A 14,401-nucleotide genomic window follows, 5' to 3' on the forward strand; every position below is an offset into this window, starting at 1 on the left:
TTGACAAAACATTAAGAAATACTTCTAAAATGCCAAGAAAGCATCTGAAACAGAACTGCAGGAGAGCAGAGAGGCAATGCAGGAAGAAAAAATTAATAATTCGTTAAGAAGTTTTAAAAGTACAAGTTAAAACTTACAATTAAAAGGCCAGAACCCTTTACTTTTCAAACAATAATTAAGAAAATAAAAATAATACAAAATTTATTTTCAAAAAATTATATTTTAATAAACAAAGATTTTAGCAAGTCATCCATCTATGCAATACTCTTGTTTTAGCAGATCACCAGCATTGTTTTTGCTGGAGGAAAAATTGGGGAGTTTTGTCCAGGTTGATGTGAAGGTGCTTGGTTGAGTTGTAGCCCAAGTAAACACCACAACCTGCCTTTTAGATTTCTATTACACTTTTTAAACATTTTATGGATTCTTTGAGTCATAGCTTTTACATTTAGTGAATTGCAAGCTATCAATTAATTAATTAATGTATACTTTATTTATACTTTTATATATTTAATATATCTTGCATTTTATTCTCTGTTTTTAATTGTTACAATTATTGTTTTATTATAGTCAATGGCTGCAATACATTTAAGCGCTTGTTACATGTAATGTATATATATAAATAAAGTTTGATTCAATTTCTAGCCAGAAGGTGGCGCCAAAGCACAGCAGTTGTGATGAAAAGCTTTGCTGCCAGCTGCAGTTAATCCGCCCAGACAGCAGGTGTCGCTAACACCAGGTCATAGACTTAGGAGTCCACAGAGCAAGAAGACCCAGCGGCAACAAGCACGTGTCGGTCTGTTTATAGATAGCAGAGCTCCAAATGGACTCGGTTCTGAACTGCCTAAAGCGGCGGCCGGACGCTGTGGCTCGGCTGGTCTGCTTCCCGTGGGCGGGTGGAGGCTCGGTGCACTTCGCGCGCTGGGGTCATGTGATGGATAGCGTGGAAGGTAACACACCTGAGAACAGAGTCCAGATACATATATCACTGTGGGTCATCTCAGGCTGACCGACTTTCCTGACCGACCAGGAAAAAACACAACAGAACTGAGTCCGGTCAGACCCGGAAGAAGGTCCAGAGTCCGTGAAATTAGCTGTAAATTTGTGAGCTTGCGTTTATCTTAATAGAAGGCACGTGGATCACGTCACATCAAATTAGTTTCACTTTTTTCTTCTTCTTTAACATAGTACTAGCTTAACATCTTAAAGACAACTATCTTTGGGCGTTTATATGCATCTCTATTTTGAAAATCAAAATTGTTTGATCAAATTCATGAATTACATTTAATTTATAGTATTTTAAACGGGGAATTTTTGCTTTATTACATTTTTTTGTGCACACTTAATTGTTTTAATGATTTATACTTTTCAATCACTTGTGTTAAAGGCTGTTTTCATAACTAAACCCATTATATTTAGATTGGAATTTAGACAAAAATATTGATCAACATAGATTTATGAAGCTAGTTATGAACTTTAGAAAAGAAATTAGTTTATTGGCAGTTATACATTAATTGAACCAATGCATGGGTGCAAAAAAGTATTTGTCAATGATTCTGCAAGTTGTTCTGCTTAAAATGTAATCAAATAAGTCACAATGTTTGACTTCTACATATATATATTTGCACACCATACACTGTGAAGCACAGGTGTGGGAGCATCATGCTTTGGAGTTCTGCAATAGGACCATGTATTGTGATTATTTTGGACAAAAACCTCCTTCTATCGAGGCGTTGAGGATAAAATTAGGCTGGATCTGCAGCATGGCAACAAGGGGGGAGCTATGTAAAAAGCATGTCAAGGTTCTGGAGTGTCCTAACAGGCTCTAGACCTCAACTGAATTAGTATTGAACTCTGGTGTTATTCAACAACAGCCACAAAACACTCTTGAGGAGATCTGCATGGAAGAATGGACCAAAACACCTGCTACAATTGAAACCTGATGAAGATCTCTTATGGTAACCAGAGTCGCTTTACAGTATTGAGGTGACATGCCTATTTTCCGTTATTATATTATTATACATAATGTTATTAAGACAACAGGAGTTCTTTTATCTGAACTGCAATTTCTCATACTTAAAAAAGCTTCTATTGATGATTTATTAATCCCTTAACACCTGAATTTATTTCCAATTAGGAAAAAAAAAATTAAATAAATTCGACATGGGGAATTTGATAAGACCGCATAAAATAGATACAACTTGAGGCTTGTTGGTAAACAAGCAGCATTTACAGCAGGGGTGTTCAAGGTCAGTCCGTGAGGGTCAGTGAGTGTCCTACATCTTTTCTAACCAATCTGCCATTGAAGTTCCTTATTAGCCAAACACACCTGATTGAAGTAATCAGCAGCAGATAAGGCAGGATTTCTGGAAAACGAACAGGAAGGCGGCCCTCGAGGCCTGACTGGATACCTTTGATCTACAGTATGAATAGAAGAAAACACCTGTTCCCATCTCCAGTATGAAGATAATTTTATTCATTCAGCACAGTTACTTCCAGTATTTTCACTCTAATGACAGACAGAATTAGTAAACCACTTCCATGAACCAAAAAAAAAAAAAACACACACATTATAAACACAAATGTCATGTAATTGTCCTTTCAGTGCAGAAAGTGTGCATTGTTTAAGTCCATCTGTAAAATCCAGAAATGCATTTGTTGTTTTAGTCTGGGCAAAGATGAATGTTGCAGCTCCACATTTGAGTCTTTTATTGTGAAATTTTGTGAAATTCTTCAGCATTGACGCTAGGGCTGCCATGATTAGTTGACTAATCGACTATTAAAACAGTCGATTAATCTAATAGTCAATTAGTTACTTTTTATTATATGGAGTCAGAGTGTAGTAAAGTTGAAAGTTGCAATATCATTATGCTAGCTTTTTAAAATATTTTGGCACTTTTTAAGTTTTTTTAGGCTATTTTGGAGTTTAACTAACATTTCAGCTACATGCTAACTATTTTGGCTAATTTAGGATTTTTTCAGTTTTTTATTCTATTTTGGAGTTTAGCAAATACTTCAGCTACATGTTAGCTATTTTGGCTAATTTAGGATTTTTTTTGTTTTTTTAGGCTATTTTGGAGTTTAACTAACATTTCAGCTACATGCTAACTATTTTGGCTAATTTAGGGTTTTTTCAGTTTTTTATTTTATTTTGGAGTTTAGCTAACATTTCAGCTACATGCTAGCTATTTTGGCTAATTTAGGGTTTTTTCAGTTTTTTATTTTATTTTGGAGTTTAGCTAACATTTCAGCTACATGCTAGCTATTTGGCTAATTTAAGATTTTTTTTGTTTTTCAGGCTATTTTAGAGTTTAGCTAATATGTCAGCTAAATGTTAGCTATTTTGGCGAATTTAGTTTTTTTTTTTTTTTAGTTTTTTAGGCTATTTTGGAATTTAGCTAATAGTTCAGCTACATGTTAGCTTTTTTGTTGCTAATCTAGGATTTTTTCTGTTTTTTTAGGCTATTTTGGAGTTTAGCTAATACATGTTAGCTATTTTGGCTAATTTAGTTTTTTTTTTTTAGTTTTTTTAGGCTATTTTTTAATGTAGCTTATAGTTCAGCTACATGCTAACTATTTTGGTTAATTTAGGCTTTTTAGGCTAAATTGGCATTTAACTAATATTTTAGCTTCAGCGATTTCAGCTATTAGCTTCAGCATTTTAAGCTATGAATTTCAGCATCTTCAGCTTTCAGCACTAGCATCTTCAGCGGCCAAGTTCATCTTACAGCATTCACTCTAGGGTTATCGCATGTAATGTTATATATTTAGTTTTTAGTTAGCTAGTAGGTAAGCTAATGATGGTTAAGACGTGTGCTTTACTTCCAATTTGCACATGACCCGATTAGTCGACCAATTCGGAAAAAAATAATTGGTGGACTATTAAGATAATAATTTGTGGCAGCACTAGTTGACGCTCATTTACCACCTCTCGTCAGAATCTCAGCATCTGTGTGGAATGGCAGGAATGACTTTGGCTGGACCTCTGATGTTCATGATGCTTCTCATCAGTCTTCATCTGCGCCACTCACTGCTGCTGATTCATCTTCTAGTTTTTTAGAACATGAAATACATTTAGAAAAAAACAGTTATATATTAAATATTTAATCTTTGCAAAACTGGAACCTTTTTGCCAGATTGTCAGCCTAAAATGACGCTTCAGTGCGTGAATTGGTCTTTGTAAACGAGAACAGGATGGAGCTCCGCCTCTGACCCGTCGTACAAGAAACTAATGTTTGAAAAAGGTTCCTAACTTTCCTAGAGAGGTCCACGGGGACTGAACATGAAAATGAGTGATCAGGAGTGGAGGAATACAGATTGCATTTTGGTGCGTTTTGAGCAAGTTTGAGGCAAGAACGCCTCTGTCAGTATCAAGCGGTGTTTGTCATTACTGACTCAAAAATTGGGGTGGCAAGTGGGGGTGGCAGCTGCCCTCCTGTAGCTCCGCCCCTGATGAGCAACACTGGAAACTTATACAATCAAACCACATATATTTATATGAGTAATTCTATGAAACGTAACCGAAAATGTACATTTTATAACGGTGTACTATTCATTATCAGTTTGCCCTGGAGTGAATTCAGTCCACAAAGTAAACCTTTCAGTTTACTCCAACAGTCCTCAGCACCACAACTCCCAGCTAAAGTCCAGATTTTTTTGGGTAAATCACACCAGCCAATAAATCTCAACAGATTAGAGATAACAAGTCCTTTAAAGTCTTACATAAACTGGAGACTCTGTGTATGTCAGACTCAGCTGTGTTCTATTCAGACTTTGCACTAATAAAGTAAAATCTGCATCATGTACATATATAAAAAGTGAATTTTAAAAGAATAATCTTTGACTATATCTCATCCGACCTCAATAGTTCAGCAGGATTTATCCTTGAACGGCCACCAGGTTCTGTGAGTTACTGATGGGGGACTCTCTGTAAATGGTCAGGATTTGTCTAAAACTGAAGCCAAAATCCGTAAATCGCAAGAACGAATGAGGTGTACGGAACAAATGGAGCGGCATCAACACTCATGTCTTGTGACCTCGCCGCTGCTGTAAATTTCCATCAAATTTGATCTGCAGTTCACAAATATTTAGAGGAACGCTTAAGCTTCTGGAAGCACATCGGCTTTTCTTCATCTCTTTAACCAACCGGGTAGTTTTTATTGTTTTTATCTAACAGATCACTATATTTTTAAAGAAAATAAGGGTAGATTTGAGGTTGTATCTGTTCCAATCTTCTATGTTTGTCACGCCCCATTAAGGATCATCTCAGTTTCAGCTAGATCAAGATTAAAGGTAATCTGGTGTCAGCAAGGGCAGGTAGCAAACACAGCAGGAGAATCATTGCTGCTTTTGCTGATAACTTATCAGGAGTTGTATCTGCAAAGCTTCTCGTCTTCCATCATCCCTCAGATTTCACATCTCCACCACTTCTGTTTTTTAGCTATCTAGATTTTTTTTGAGGATGAGATTTCGTCTCTTCCTGCAGATTCTGTCACTTAAACTTTTATTGTGAAAAGGTAGATTTGTCAGTCATTTTTGTCTTTAATTTTCTCAAAATTCTTGATTTTCTTTCGTAAAGGTTGTTGCATAAATCAATTGGATGTTTTTTTCTATTCAAATTAAATCAAATTTATATAAAAAGGACTTTAACTACAACTCAACTGGACGTATTTGTAGATTAAAACAAACACTGTAATGCAACAAAAATAAAAACAGAAATGGATTTAAATCAAACATCATATTTAATATGAATCCATCATTATATTATCAGAAGGTGATGTAACGCTGCCACATGTTCAGGAGAACTTCTCTTCTTGTTAACAGAAACTTTATTATGTTCACAGAAAAACATGTGAGGACTTTCTGTTTTCTCAGGATGGTTCAGCTGGAGGTTTTATTCCAGCTCAGAGTTCAGTCCATTTCAGAGTAACCTGCGGTCTGGAACAGACCTCCTCTGTCCGGTTCAAAGAATGCTCCAGGTGATCACACCTGGATCTGCTGCTCTTTATCTCTCAGATAGCGTTGAACCCAAAGATCCATAGAAACATCTTTGTGATTAAGTTTCAGTTTAATCTTTGTAATAAACATCTTACCTGCAGATGAATAAAGCTATCAGGGTCCAACTACACAAGCTAAACATCAAATCCTGTTTCTGTGTATACTATACAAATATTAATAAAAATGTGCAGTTTGAAAAAGCTTTAATTTGTGACAGGAAGTGAAACGGGTGGAACCAAAGTCTCCTTGCTCTGCTCCATTCTGATGCATCCACTTACAGACAAATGGATCCATGAACGTCTTTGTTTTCTTGGACTGAGCTGCAATCTGGATCAGAACTAACAAAGATTTCACGAGATATCATCATGAGCCCCGCCCAGAACTCAGAGGTGAATTACTAATGAACTCCTGCCGCTCTACAGAAACTATGTCCTAGAAAACCACAAGTTTTTAGATTTTGGCTTAATACAGCAGAATGATTTAAAAAAGGACTTTAAAATGCTTTGAAAACAGATAAAATATAGTTGGAGTAGGACTTTAAAATGCTTCACAAAGCTGAAACTTCAACTTAAAAAAATAAAATAAAAGCTTTTAAATATGTTGTGATCAGTACATAGTCATTCATTTTGATTTTTGAAAGCATTTCCTTTTTAATTTTTCAGAATCGTTTTGTAATTTTGATTTGATTCAAGTTTTTTATTATTTGATTTTAGTTTTCAATTGTCATTTTTATAATGTTTTGCATTTATGCTTTGTTTATGTGATCTGACCTTCAGGGCCACTGTAGATAGCCACTAAGGTCGAAGTGAATAAGTATCTTATTGGCTTTCCATACATCTACTGTTCACACCGTCCCCGTGAATCAACTGATTCTGACGCTGAAAAAAAAGCGGCTTTTCTTTCCTGCTTTGCTCCGACATACACAATATTACTAATATAGACGCTCATAAAAAGAAGAAAAATGTAGCTTGAACACTGGAGCTGAAGGATTCGAACAGACTGTTTTCATTCGCTCCACCTGCCGCTTGTCTGCACGCCGACGCAGCCAATCCGGAAGCTCCTTCAAATATGAATTCTCATTTAATAATAATACTTCTTATTGGAGGTTGTTACACCTGCAGACACATACAGGAAGGAGACTTTTGGAGTCGTGGAGATTTTGTGTGCTTTTTCCTCTTCCAAGATCAGTTGAGTGCACCAGTGCGACCAAGAATTTTTTTTGAAAAATCTAGTCACAAATGTGACCAAATTGGTCGCACTCTAGAGCCTTGAGTGCAATTTTTCTCAATATTTTTAATCCTAACAGCAGAGATGTCTGAAATGTACGATGGAGGGCCACCATGAAAAAGAAAAATCAACAAATATATGAGAATAGAGATGTAAGATTGTGAGAAAATACAGTAGAAAATTTCAAAAACGAACAAGAGGGAGTAATTTTACAAGAAAAAGTCATGCTATTTTAAAAATTAAAGGTTACATTTATGTTTCAACAAATCTCATTGAATCTGTTTTACTTTGTTTTTATAAATTTACAGCTTTATTTTTAAAAGCTTAAATTATTTTTCGAAAATATATGCCTTTTGTCTTGTAATATTGCAACATTATAAATCATTAATTTACAATATTCTCATAATGTGTTGACCTTGTTTTCTTATACTTTTACAACTTCCTTCTAATAATTTTATGACTTCCTTTTCATTAAATTTATTACTTTAATCTCATAGTTTTACAACGTTATCCTCATAATTTTGTTTATTATTGTTGTTTCTTAAATGGTGGCTTCAATATTCAGTCATATAAATGATTTTTCTGGTCTAGATTTTTGAAACCATTTTGTGTACAACAGCTACACTTTTGTGGTTTGACCAGAAGAGGGCAGTAAAGAGGAACATGCTGAAGCTGGCCTGGTAAATGTTCAAGGAGAATTCCAAAAAACATTATTACTAATCTCTGCTAGTGAGCATTTAACTAAGAAAAAAAAATGAATGAATACAGTTTCACTTCATGTATGTTTTTATATCAAGCTGACATGTGGCAAAGGATGCTGGGATTATAGTTTGAAAAAGTGCAGAAGAGGATGAACTCTGCTGATGGAGAAGACTCTGGATTCTGTTGCTTAAAGGGTAACAAAACAGGGAAGTTGGAGGCTGATTCCATTCTTAGCCCAGATTGGAAAAAGGCCCAAAAAGGGGTAGATTGTAGATTTTTACAAGTTGTTGAGTTGTTGCTTATCCAATTTTTTTTGTATGTGTGTTAGAGAGTGTTATTGTTATTATTATTATCATTATTATTGTTCTTTGTACAGCACTTTGAGGTGTTTTTAATAGGAAATGGGCTTTGTTACTTCACTTTGCCAAGTTTATCAGCCAGTCTTGCCATTGAACTTCATCAGTCGCCCTCCTATCTGTTCTTGGGTAATAAACATTTACAGGTTCAGCTCTATAGATTCTGGCACAAAGGCAAAATCTGTTCATTTGACAGCACAGAAGGTGCAGTTCTTGCACTATTTACAGCTTAGTTTTTGTGAGAATCTGTTAAAAATGAGGGAGCCAGCCTGAATTTTGTGGTTGACTTTATTAACAATTTCAAGGATAATACAAGAACAAACAGGTCCAAACAACAGATGCAAGAGGGATGCAAGCAGAGAAAGAAAATAACAAAAAAAATAAAAATAAAACACAGTATCTGTGCGCGGATCAGAAAATTGAAATTCATTTATACGACAGAATATTAAGGCCACAATTAAAAAAATAATAAACAAAATTGTAATGTTGTAAAAGTATGAGATTAAAGTAATAAATTATACGAAAAGAAAGTCATAAAATTATTAAAAGGAAGTTGTAAAAGTATAAGAAAACAAGGTCAACACATTACGAGAACAATGTTGTAAATTAATGATTTACAATGTTGAAATTTTGCATTTTTACAAAAGTCTATAGCAGTGAATAGTCAAGGGCCAATGCAGTAAAATAAAGAAATACTCAAGATGCTGCTTTTGCAATGCCCAACATCGGGGCTGCCGGCGCAGCTGAGGGTTTGCAGAGTCTGACAGAGGTAAAATGACGCTAGCAAATAAGCTAACATGCTAAAAACCAAATAATCCCGAGTAAAACGTTCATTAATTCCTCACTAAGAAAGTTTGCTGGATATAATGCCAACTGCACTCAACCTCTGTTCTCTAACTTTTAAGTCCACTGGAAAGTTGTGTAATCCAGCAGATTTTACTGAAGGTAAAACACCGAAGAGCCATGCTAAAGCTAACAACCGACCACAACAGAATCGAAGATGGGTGGGGCTTTTATTTTGGAGCTCAGGGCATTGTGACGTCACACTTCCGAGACTTACAACAGTTAACCAACTGTAATATCTTGTTTCAACCTCTAGGGGGCAGCACAAATGCGTCATGAACTAAACAAGTTTATTTTAATTTGTAAAAAATTTGGCAACAACTAACATAAAGTACTTTTTAAGCCCCATTAAAAGAAGTTACCAGACAAAAAAAGTTGATTGAGGGTTTGGTTACCCTTTAACACTTAACATTTGGATGTGCCTGAACGGAGTAGGAGCGCCTAAAAGGGCCAGAATTCTAACCTTTATTGATCTTCTGAGAAAATTTAAAGCAACAAGGTGTAGAAAAAAACTCTGTTCAGATCAAATCCTGACCTGATGTCGGCTCTTTCAGTGTTTGCAGTTAAACTTCCGGGTCGGGAAAGCCGGTTCAGGGAGCCGTTCTTCCAGAACATGGATCAGATCGTGGATGAGGTCGTGGCCGCGCTGCTGCCGATTCTGGACGAGAAGCCGTTCGCTCTGTTCGGACACAGGTGCGATAAAGGTGAAGAGCTTCGGTGGCCTCTCTGACGATCCCTCATCTAAGTTTCCTCTGTCTTAGTTTTGGCGCCCTCACGAGCTTTGCTGTCGCCGAACGTATGAGGAAACTGCACAACGTGGAGCCGGTCCACATGTTCCTGTCTGGAGCTTTTGCCCCCTTTGTGAGTCAGAGCATCACTTGATAATCAAAGAACAGTTTTCTAGAAGGAAGCAGAGGATGAAGATGCTGTTTGTTCTTTCAGTCAGAGCTTCGTCTGAAGTCACAGAGGAGAAGTGAATTATCAGACGAGGACTTCCTGCAGTGGTTAACTGCAATTGGAGGAACTCCTCCTGAGCTGCTGGCAAACCCGGAGGTGGTCAGGCTCTTCCTCCCCGCGCTGAAGGCCGACCTGCGCGTGGTGGAGAGCTACAGGTGAGCTCCCACCTCACAGAAACCTTTCTCGCCAGAGCCTCGTAGTGACGGCTGTCTCTGCTGCAGGTGTGCCAGGCCGGAGAGTCCGCTCTTCCGCTGCTCGCTGTCCTGTTTGGACGGAAAAGACGACCTTCCTCACAATCTACAGGGTGAGCATCAGGAGGTCCACATGGACAGTTCACTCCGTCCTCCCAAATTCAGAGAGGCAGCAAGTGTTTTAAACGGCTCCAACCCACTTCTGGTGGCTCACTTGACTTGCATCCTGGGAGCTGGAACTCAAAATCTCGTGAGTTGCATCCCACAAGACTTGGGTCACGGCTAACGAAACTTGAGTTGTGGTTCACTAGATTGGACATGTGACCAACAAGAGAATTGAATTGCGGTCCACAAGAATTTAGTCGCAGCTCACGAGATTTGAGTTGTGAGCCACAAGACTTAAGTCCCAGGCAACGAGATTTGAGTCACAAACCTCAAGGTTTGAGTCGCGAGCCACGAGACTTGAGTCATGGACGACGAGACTTGAGTCACAAGTCTCAAGAATTGAGTCGCGAGCAGCTAGACTTGAGTCACTGCTGACGAGACTTGAGTCGCTGACCACAAGACTTGAGTCGCAGACCACAAGACTTGAGTCGCTGACCACAAGACTTGAGTCGCGGACCACGAGACTTGAGTCGCGAGCAACTAGACTTGAGTCGCGGACCACAAGACTTGAGTCGCGGACCACGAGACTTTAGTCACAGATCACGAGACTTGAGTCGCAACCCAGGAGGCTTGAGTCGTGGACCACGAGACTTGTGTCGCTGACCACGAGACTTGAGTCGCGGACGAGGAGACTTGAGTCGCGGACGAGGAGACTTGAGTCGCTGACCAGGAGACTTGAGTCGCGGACCAGGAGACTTGAGTCGCGGACCAGGAGACTTGAGTCGCGGACGAGGAGACTTGAGTCGCGGACGAGGAGACTTGAGTCGCGTACCAGGAGACTTGAGTCGCGGACCAGGAGACTTGAGTCGCAACCCACAAGACTTGAGTCACAGATCACGAGGCTTGAGTCGCAGACCACGAGAGTTGAGTCGCGGACCACGAGACTTGAGTCGCAACCCACGAGACTTGGGTCGCAGACCACGAGACTTGAGTCGCAACCCACGAGACTTGGGTCGCAGACCACGAGACTTGAGATGCGGACCATGAGTCGCAACCCACGAGACTTGAGTTGTGACCTGCGAGAAATGAGTTGCGGACCACGAGACTTGAGTCGCGGCCCACAAGCACTTAAGAGTCACGTTTAACCCTCGTGCTATCTCATGGGGTCCAGATGACCCCAGCCTTGCATTGACGTGTGATCCCACCCATGACAAAGTTGGACAGGATTTTATTTCTGCCATGACATCACCATGGATGAAAAAATCCTTGAAAACAAAAGGTTCAGCGTCCTGTCTTGCGGGGTCCAGATGACCCCACTTTTAAAGTAAACATGGCTATGATAACACAAGGATTAATCAGATTTGAGTTTCAGACGTGAGTCAGGTGAGCCACCAGAAGTAGGTCGGACTGTTCCTGCTGCAAATTCACTCCGTCTGTCTTCTGAACAGAGTGGAAATGCATCACATCCGGGGAGTTCACCATCAGGATGTTCGACGGCGCTCACTTCTACCTGAAGACCCCAGGAAACGAGAAGCTCCTGCTGGACTACATGTCGAGACATCTGGAAACATCACAGTTGGATTATCTGTGACCACTCATCTACGGCACAAGCTGTGGAGCCTAATCAAAGTGGAAATAATTCTTTTAGGACGACTCGGGTTTTTATATTTGCCTCATGTTCACCTTTAACACCGAAGTGTAAATATGATGTTTGATAAACAGAAACTCTAACTTTTGATCATCCAGAAGGTGGAGGAATCAGCACTTCTTCTAATCCCTTATACATTCCCTCCTGTTTTAAAGGTTTTTGAAGGAAGGGTCATTTTCGCTGTAATCTGTGCTAACAGAAGGCATCGCTTGAATACTTAAATTGCCATAGAAGCTCTTGGAATCGGAACCAGCTCTCTGAGATTGGAGCTGTTCTACTATGAAATAAACTCCAGAGGACACAGATAGGTGGCTCTCATCTGTGACTGATTAGGTGATGAGGAGTACCACAAGGGACTGTACTCTCACCCATCTTTTTTTGTCCGACTTTCAGCATAAATTAGTTTTGTAATCTGCAGACGTACTTGGATTACTTACAATTGTTGGTTGTATCAGAGATTAAGTACAGAGTGATAAATTGGTTTTCTTGATTAATTAAGAAAATGTATCATGCGGGAAAAATCTGAATCTTTTTAAAATTTATTCCAACTTCCTGTTCTCTTCGGTTTTCATTGTTTGGAGTAGGATTCTCCCGCCTGTCTCTTGCAGACGAGAAAATGGTAACTGGAAAGGGGAGTGAAGAATTTGTTTCATCACCTGAAATAGATACAAAAGCATTTTTATTGCTTGTATTTAGTTGCACTTTGAATTCAGGTCAACTCCCATAGGAGATGTTTAAGCAAAGAGTTATTAATTATATTCTGTCATACAAGTCCTGTTTCTTAGTAAACATTTCTAACAATTTGAATAAATGTTGGGTTTTTAGTTTTGGTTAATTTATTTCAGTTAATTAAGTTTAACATGTCAAATAACTGAGTAAATGATGGTAAAAGGTTTAGTTTACTGTTGTTGTTGTTAAACTTTGCACATATCGCTTTAAGGGTCGCCACGAGTTGGCTTTCACTGATTTGCACACTTGGAAACACTTGTTTCCAAGTGTGGGGCTTGAGACTTGAGCTTGTGACGATAGGGTTAAAGGAGCTTGTTTAATCTACTTTCTGTGTTTTATTATTAGAATAAGATGTTCAGAGACGATGTCAAATGCCTTTTACATGTAATCTGTAGATTTTCTTATAAAGAAACTGGATTCTACATCAATTTTTCATGTTTTTATTTCATAGTAAAAGGACAAAAAGAATGACAATGATAGAAACTGACTTGACTTTTTTGTATTTTTTATTCAAGTAAATCTGCTGCAGCAGAAGGATCTTATTTGACTCAGTGTGCATTTATTTTGGAATGGACTTCTGTGTTCTGCTGTCAAAAATAATGTAAATACGTAGCAACTGTTGTAATTCAGCTATTGTAGTTCAAATTAATTTATTCCTTTAAGGCTTTTTGACTGTGTCAGGAACCTTGATTTCTACAAAATTCAAAATGTTCCTTTTTTAAATTCTAACATGAAATGACATACTTTCTGGTGTTTGGGTTGGTTTTGAACCAGTTAGGAAAATAACTTTATAAAGCAATAATTAGTGTCAAAATGAAAATTATTTATGGATTTTAGCCAACACACTAACAGCCACCTCCTTGCTGATAAAAATATAGATAAATTTTTGCATGTTCTTGAAGAAAACATGTATGGGTCAAAACTGACCCGTAACACGATAGAAATTACTAGAGTTAATCATTTCAAAATAAAAAAAATCAAATTATTTTCAGACGTGTTCTAAACCTCTCAGTAGAATTCAAGTAACACAATAATCCTTGTTTTATTTGTATGATTCTCTTGAGGTTATTTTTTTCAGTTTTTATTGAAATCTAGATCCACAGAAAAGATAATAAATCAATACTTCCATGTATATGGGGCCTAACAAGATAAGCAAGAGATGACAAAGAATTGGATGACAGGTTATTATTTTTAGTGTACTTTGAAACTGATTCAAGACACGTGCTGAATCTGACCTGTTAACACCATAACAGAAAGCAAATGCAAGAAGAAGGTTAAAGGTTTGTTTTGCACAGCAGGTCTGCAGCTCAATATTTCCTACAACAACTTCCGTCAGGCGGTTAATAAAACTCTACAGTATCAAGATGAATGAGGTCTAATTTCTAGTCTTGGGGATGACCTGACTGTAGTTCAGAAACTCACCGTATTTGGGTTTAGACATTGGCCATAATCCCCCAGCTCCATTCTGTTCTGATGCATCCACTTACTGACAAATAAATCCATGAACATGAAAGTGTTCTGGCTCAGAACTGTATGACTGGGCACCTTCAATGTTGCTCGCCATTTTTGTTGCACCAGTAATGTTAGGTTGGGGGTGTGAGGCTGTAAGCTAGCAGGAGGTAGTGAAGATAGATGGATGATGGGAAGTG

General features: G+C 38.1%; 1 protein-coding gene across 1 annotated transcript; it reads left to right on the plus strand.

Moving 5' to 3' along the window:
• Positions 1-642: 642 nt before the first annotated feature.
• On the plus strand, positions 643-13,180 carry olah (oleoyl-ACP hydrolase). Its single transcript, XM_024296027.2, has 6 exons — positions 643-947; positions 9,677-9,815; positions 9,884-9,983; positions 10,065-10,234; positions 10,301-10,383; positions 11,824-13,180. Exons 1-6 carry the CDS (start codon positions 821-823, stop codon positions 11,964-11,966), a joined length of 762 nt encoding a protein of 253 aa, XP_024151795.1. The 5' UTR covers positions 643-820; the 3' UTR covers positions 11,967-13,180.
• Positions 13,181-14,401: the final 1,221 nt, after the last annotated feature.

Source organism: Oryzias melastigma, linkage group LG11 (genome assembly GCF_002922805.2).
Source record: "Oryzias melastigma strain HK-1 linkage group LG11, ASM292280v2, whole genome shotgun sequence".
In the NCBI taxonomy this organism is placed as follows: Eukaryota; Metazoa; Chordata; class Actinopteri; order Beloniformes; family Adrianichthyidae; genus Oryzias; species Oryzias melastigma.

Excerpts from the sequence above, each read along its gene's own strand:
- olah (XM_024296027.2), top strand. The coding sequence starts at position 821 with ATGGACTCGGTTCTGAACTGCCTAAAGCGGCGGCCGGACGCTGTGGCT. Across the intron at positions 948-9,676 it reads TGTGATGGATAGCGTGGAAG|TGTTTGCAGTTAAACTTCCG; the intron begins GTAACACACCTG and ends CGGCTCTTTCAG. Across the intron at positions 10,384-11,823 it reads CCTTCCTCACAATCTACAGG|AGTGGAAATGCATCACATCC; the intron begins GTGAGCATCAGG and ends TCTTCTGAACAG.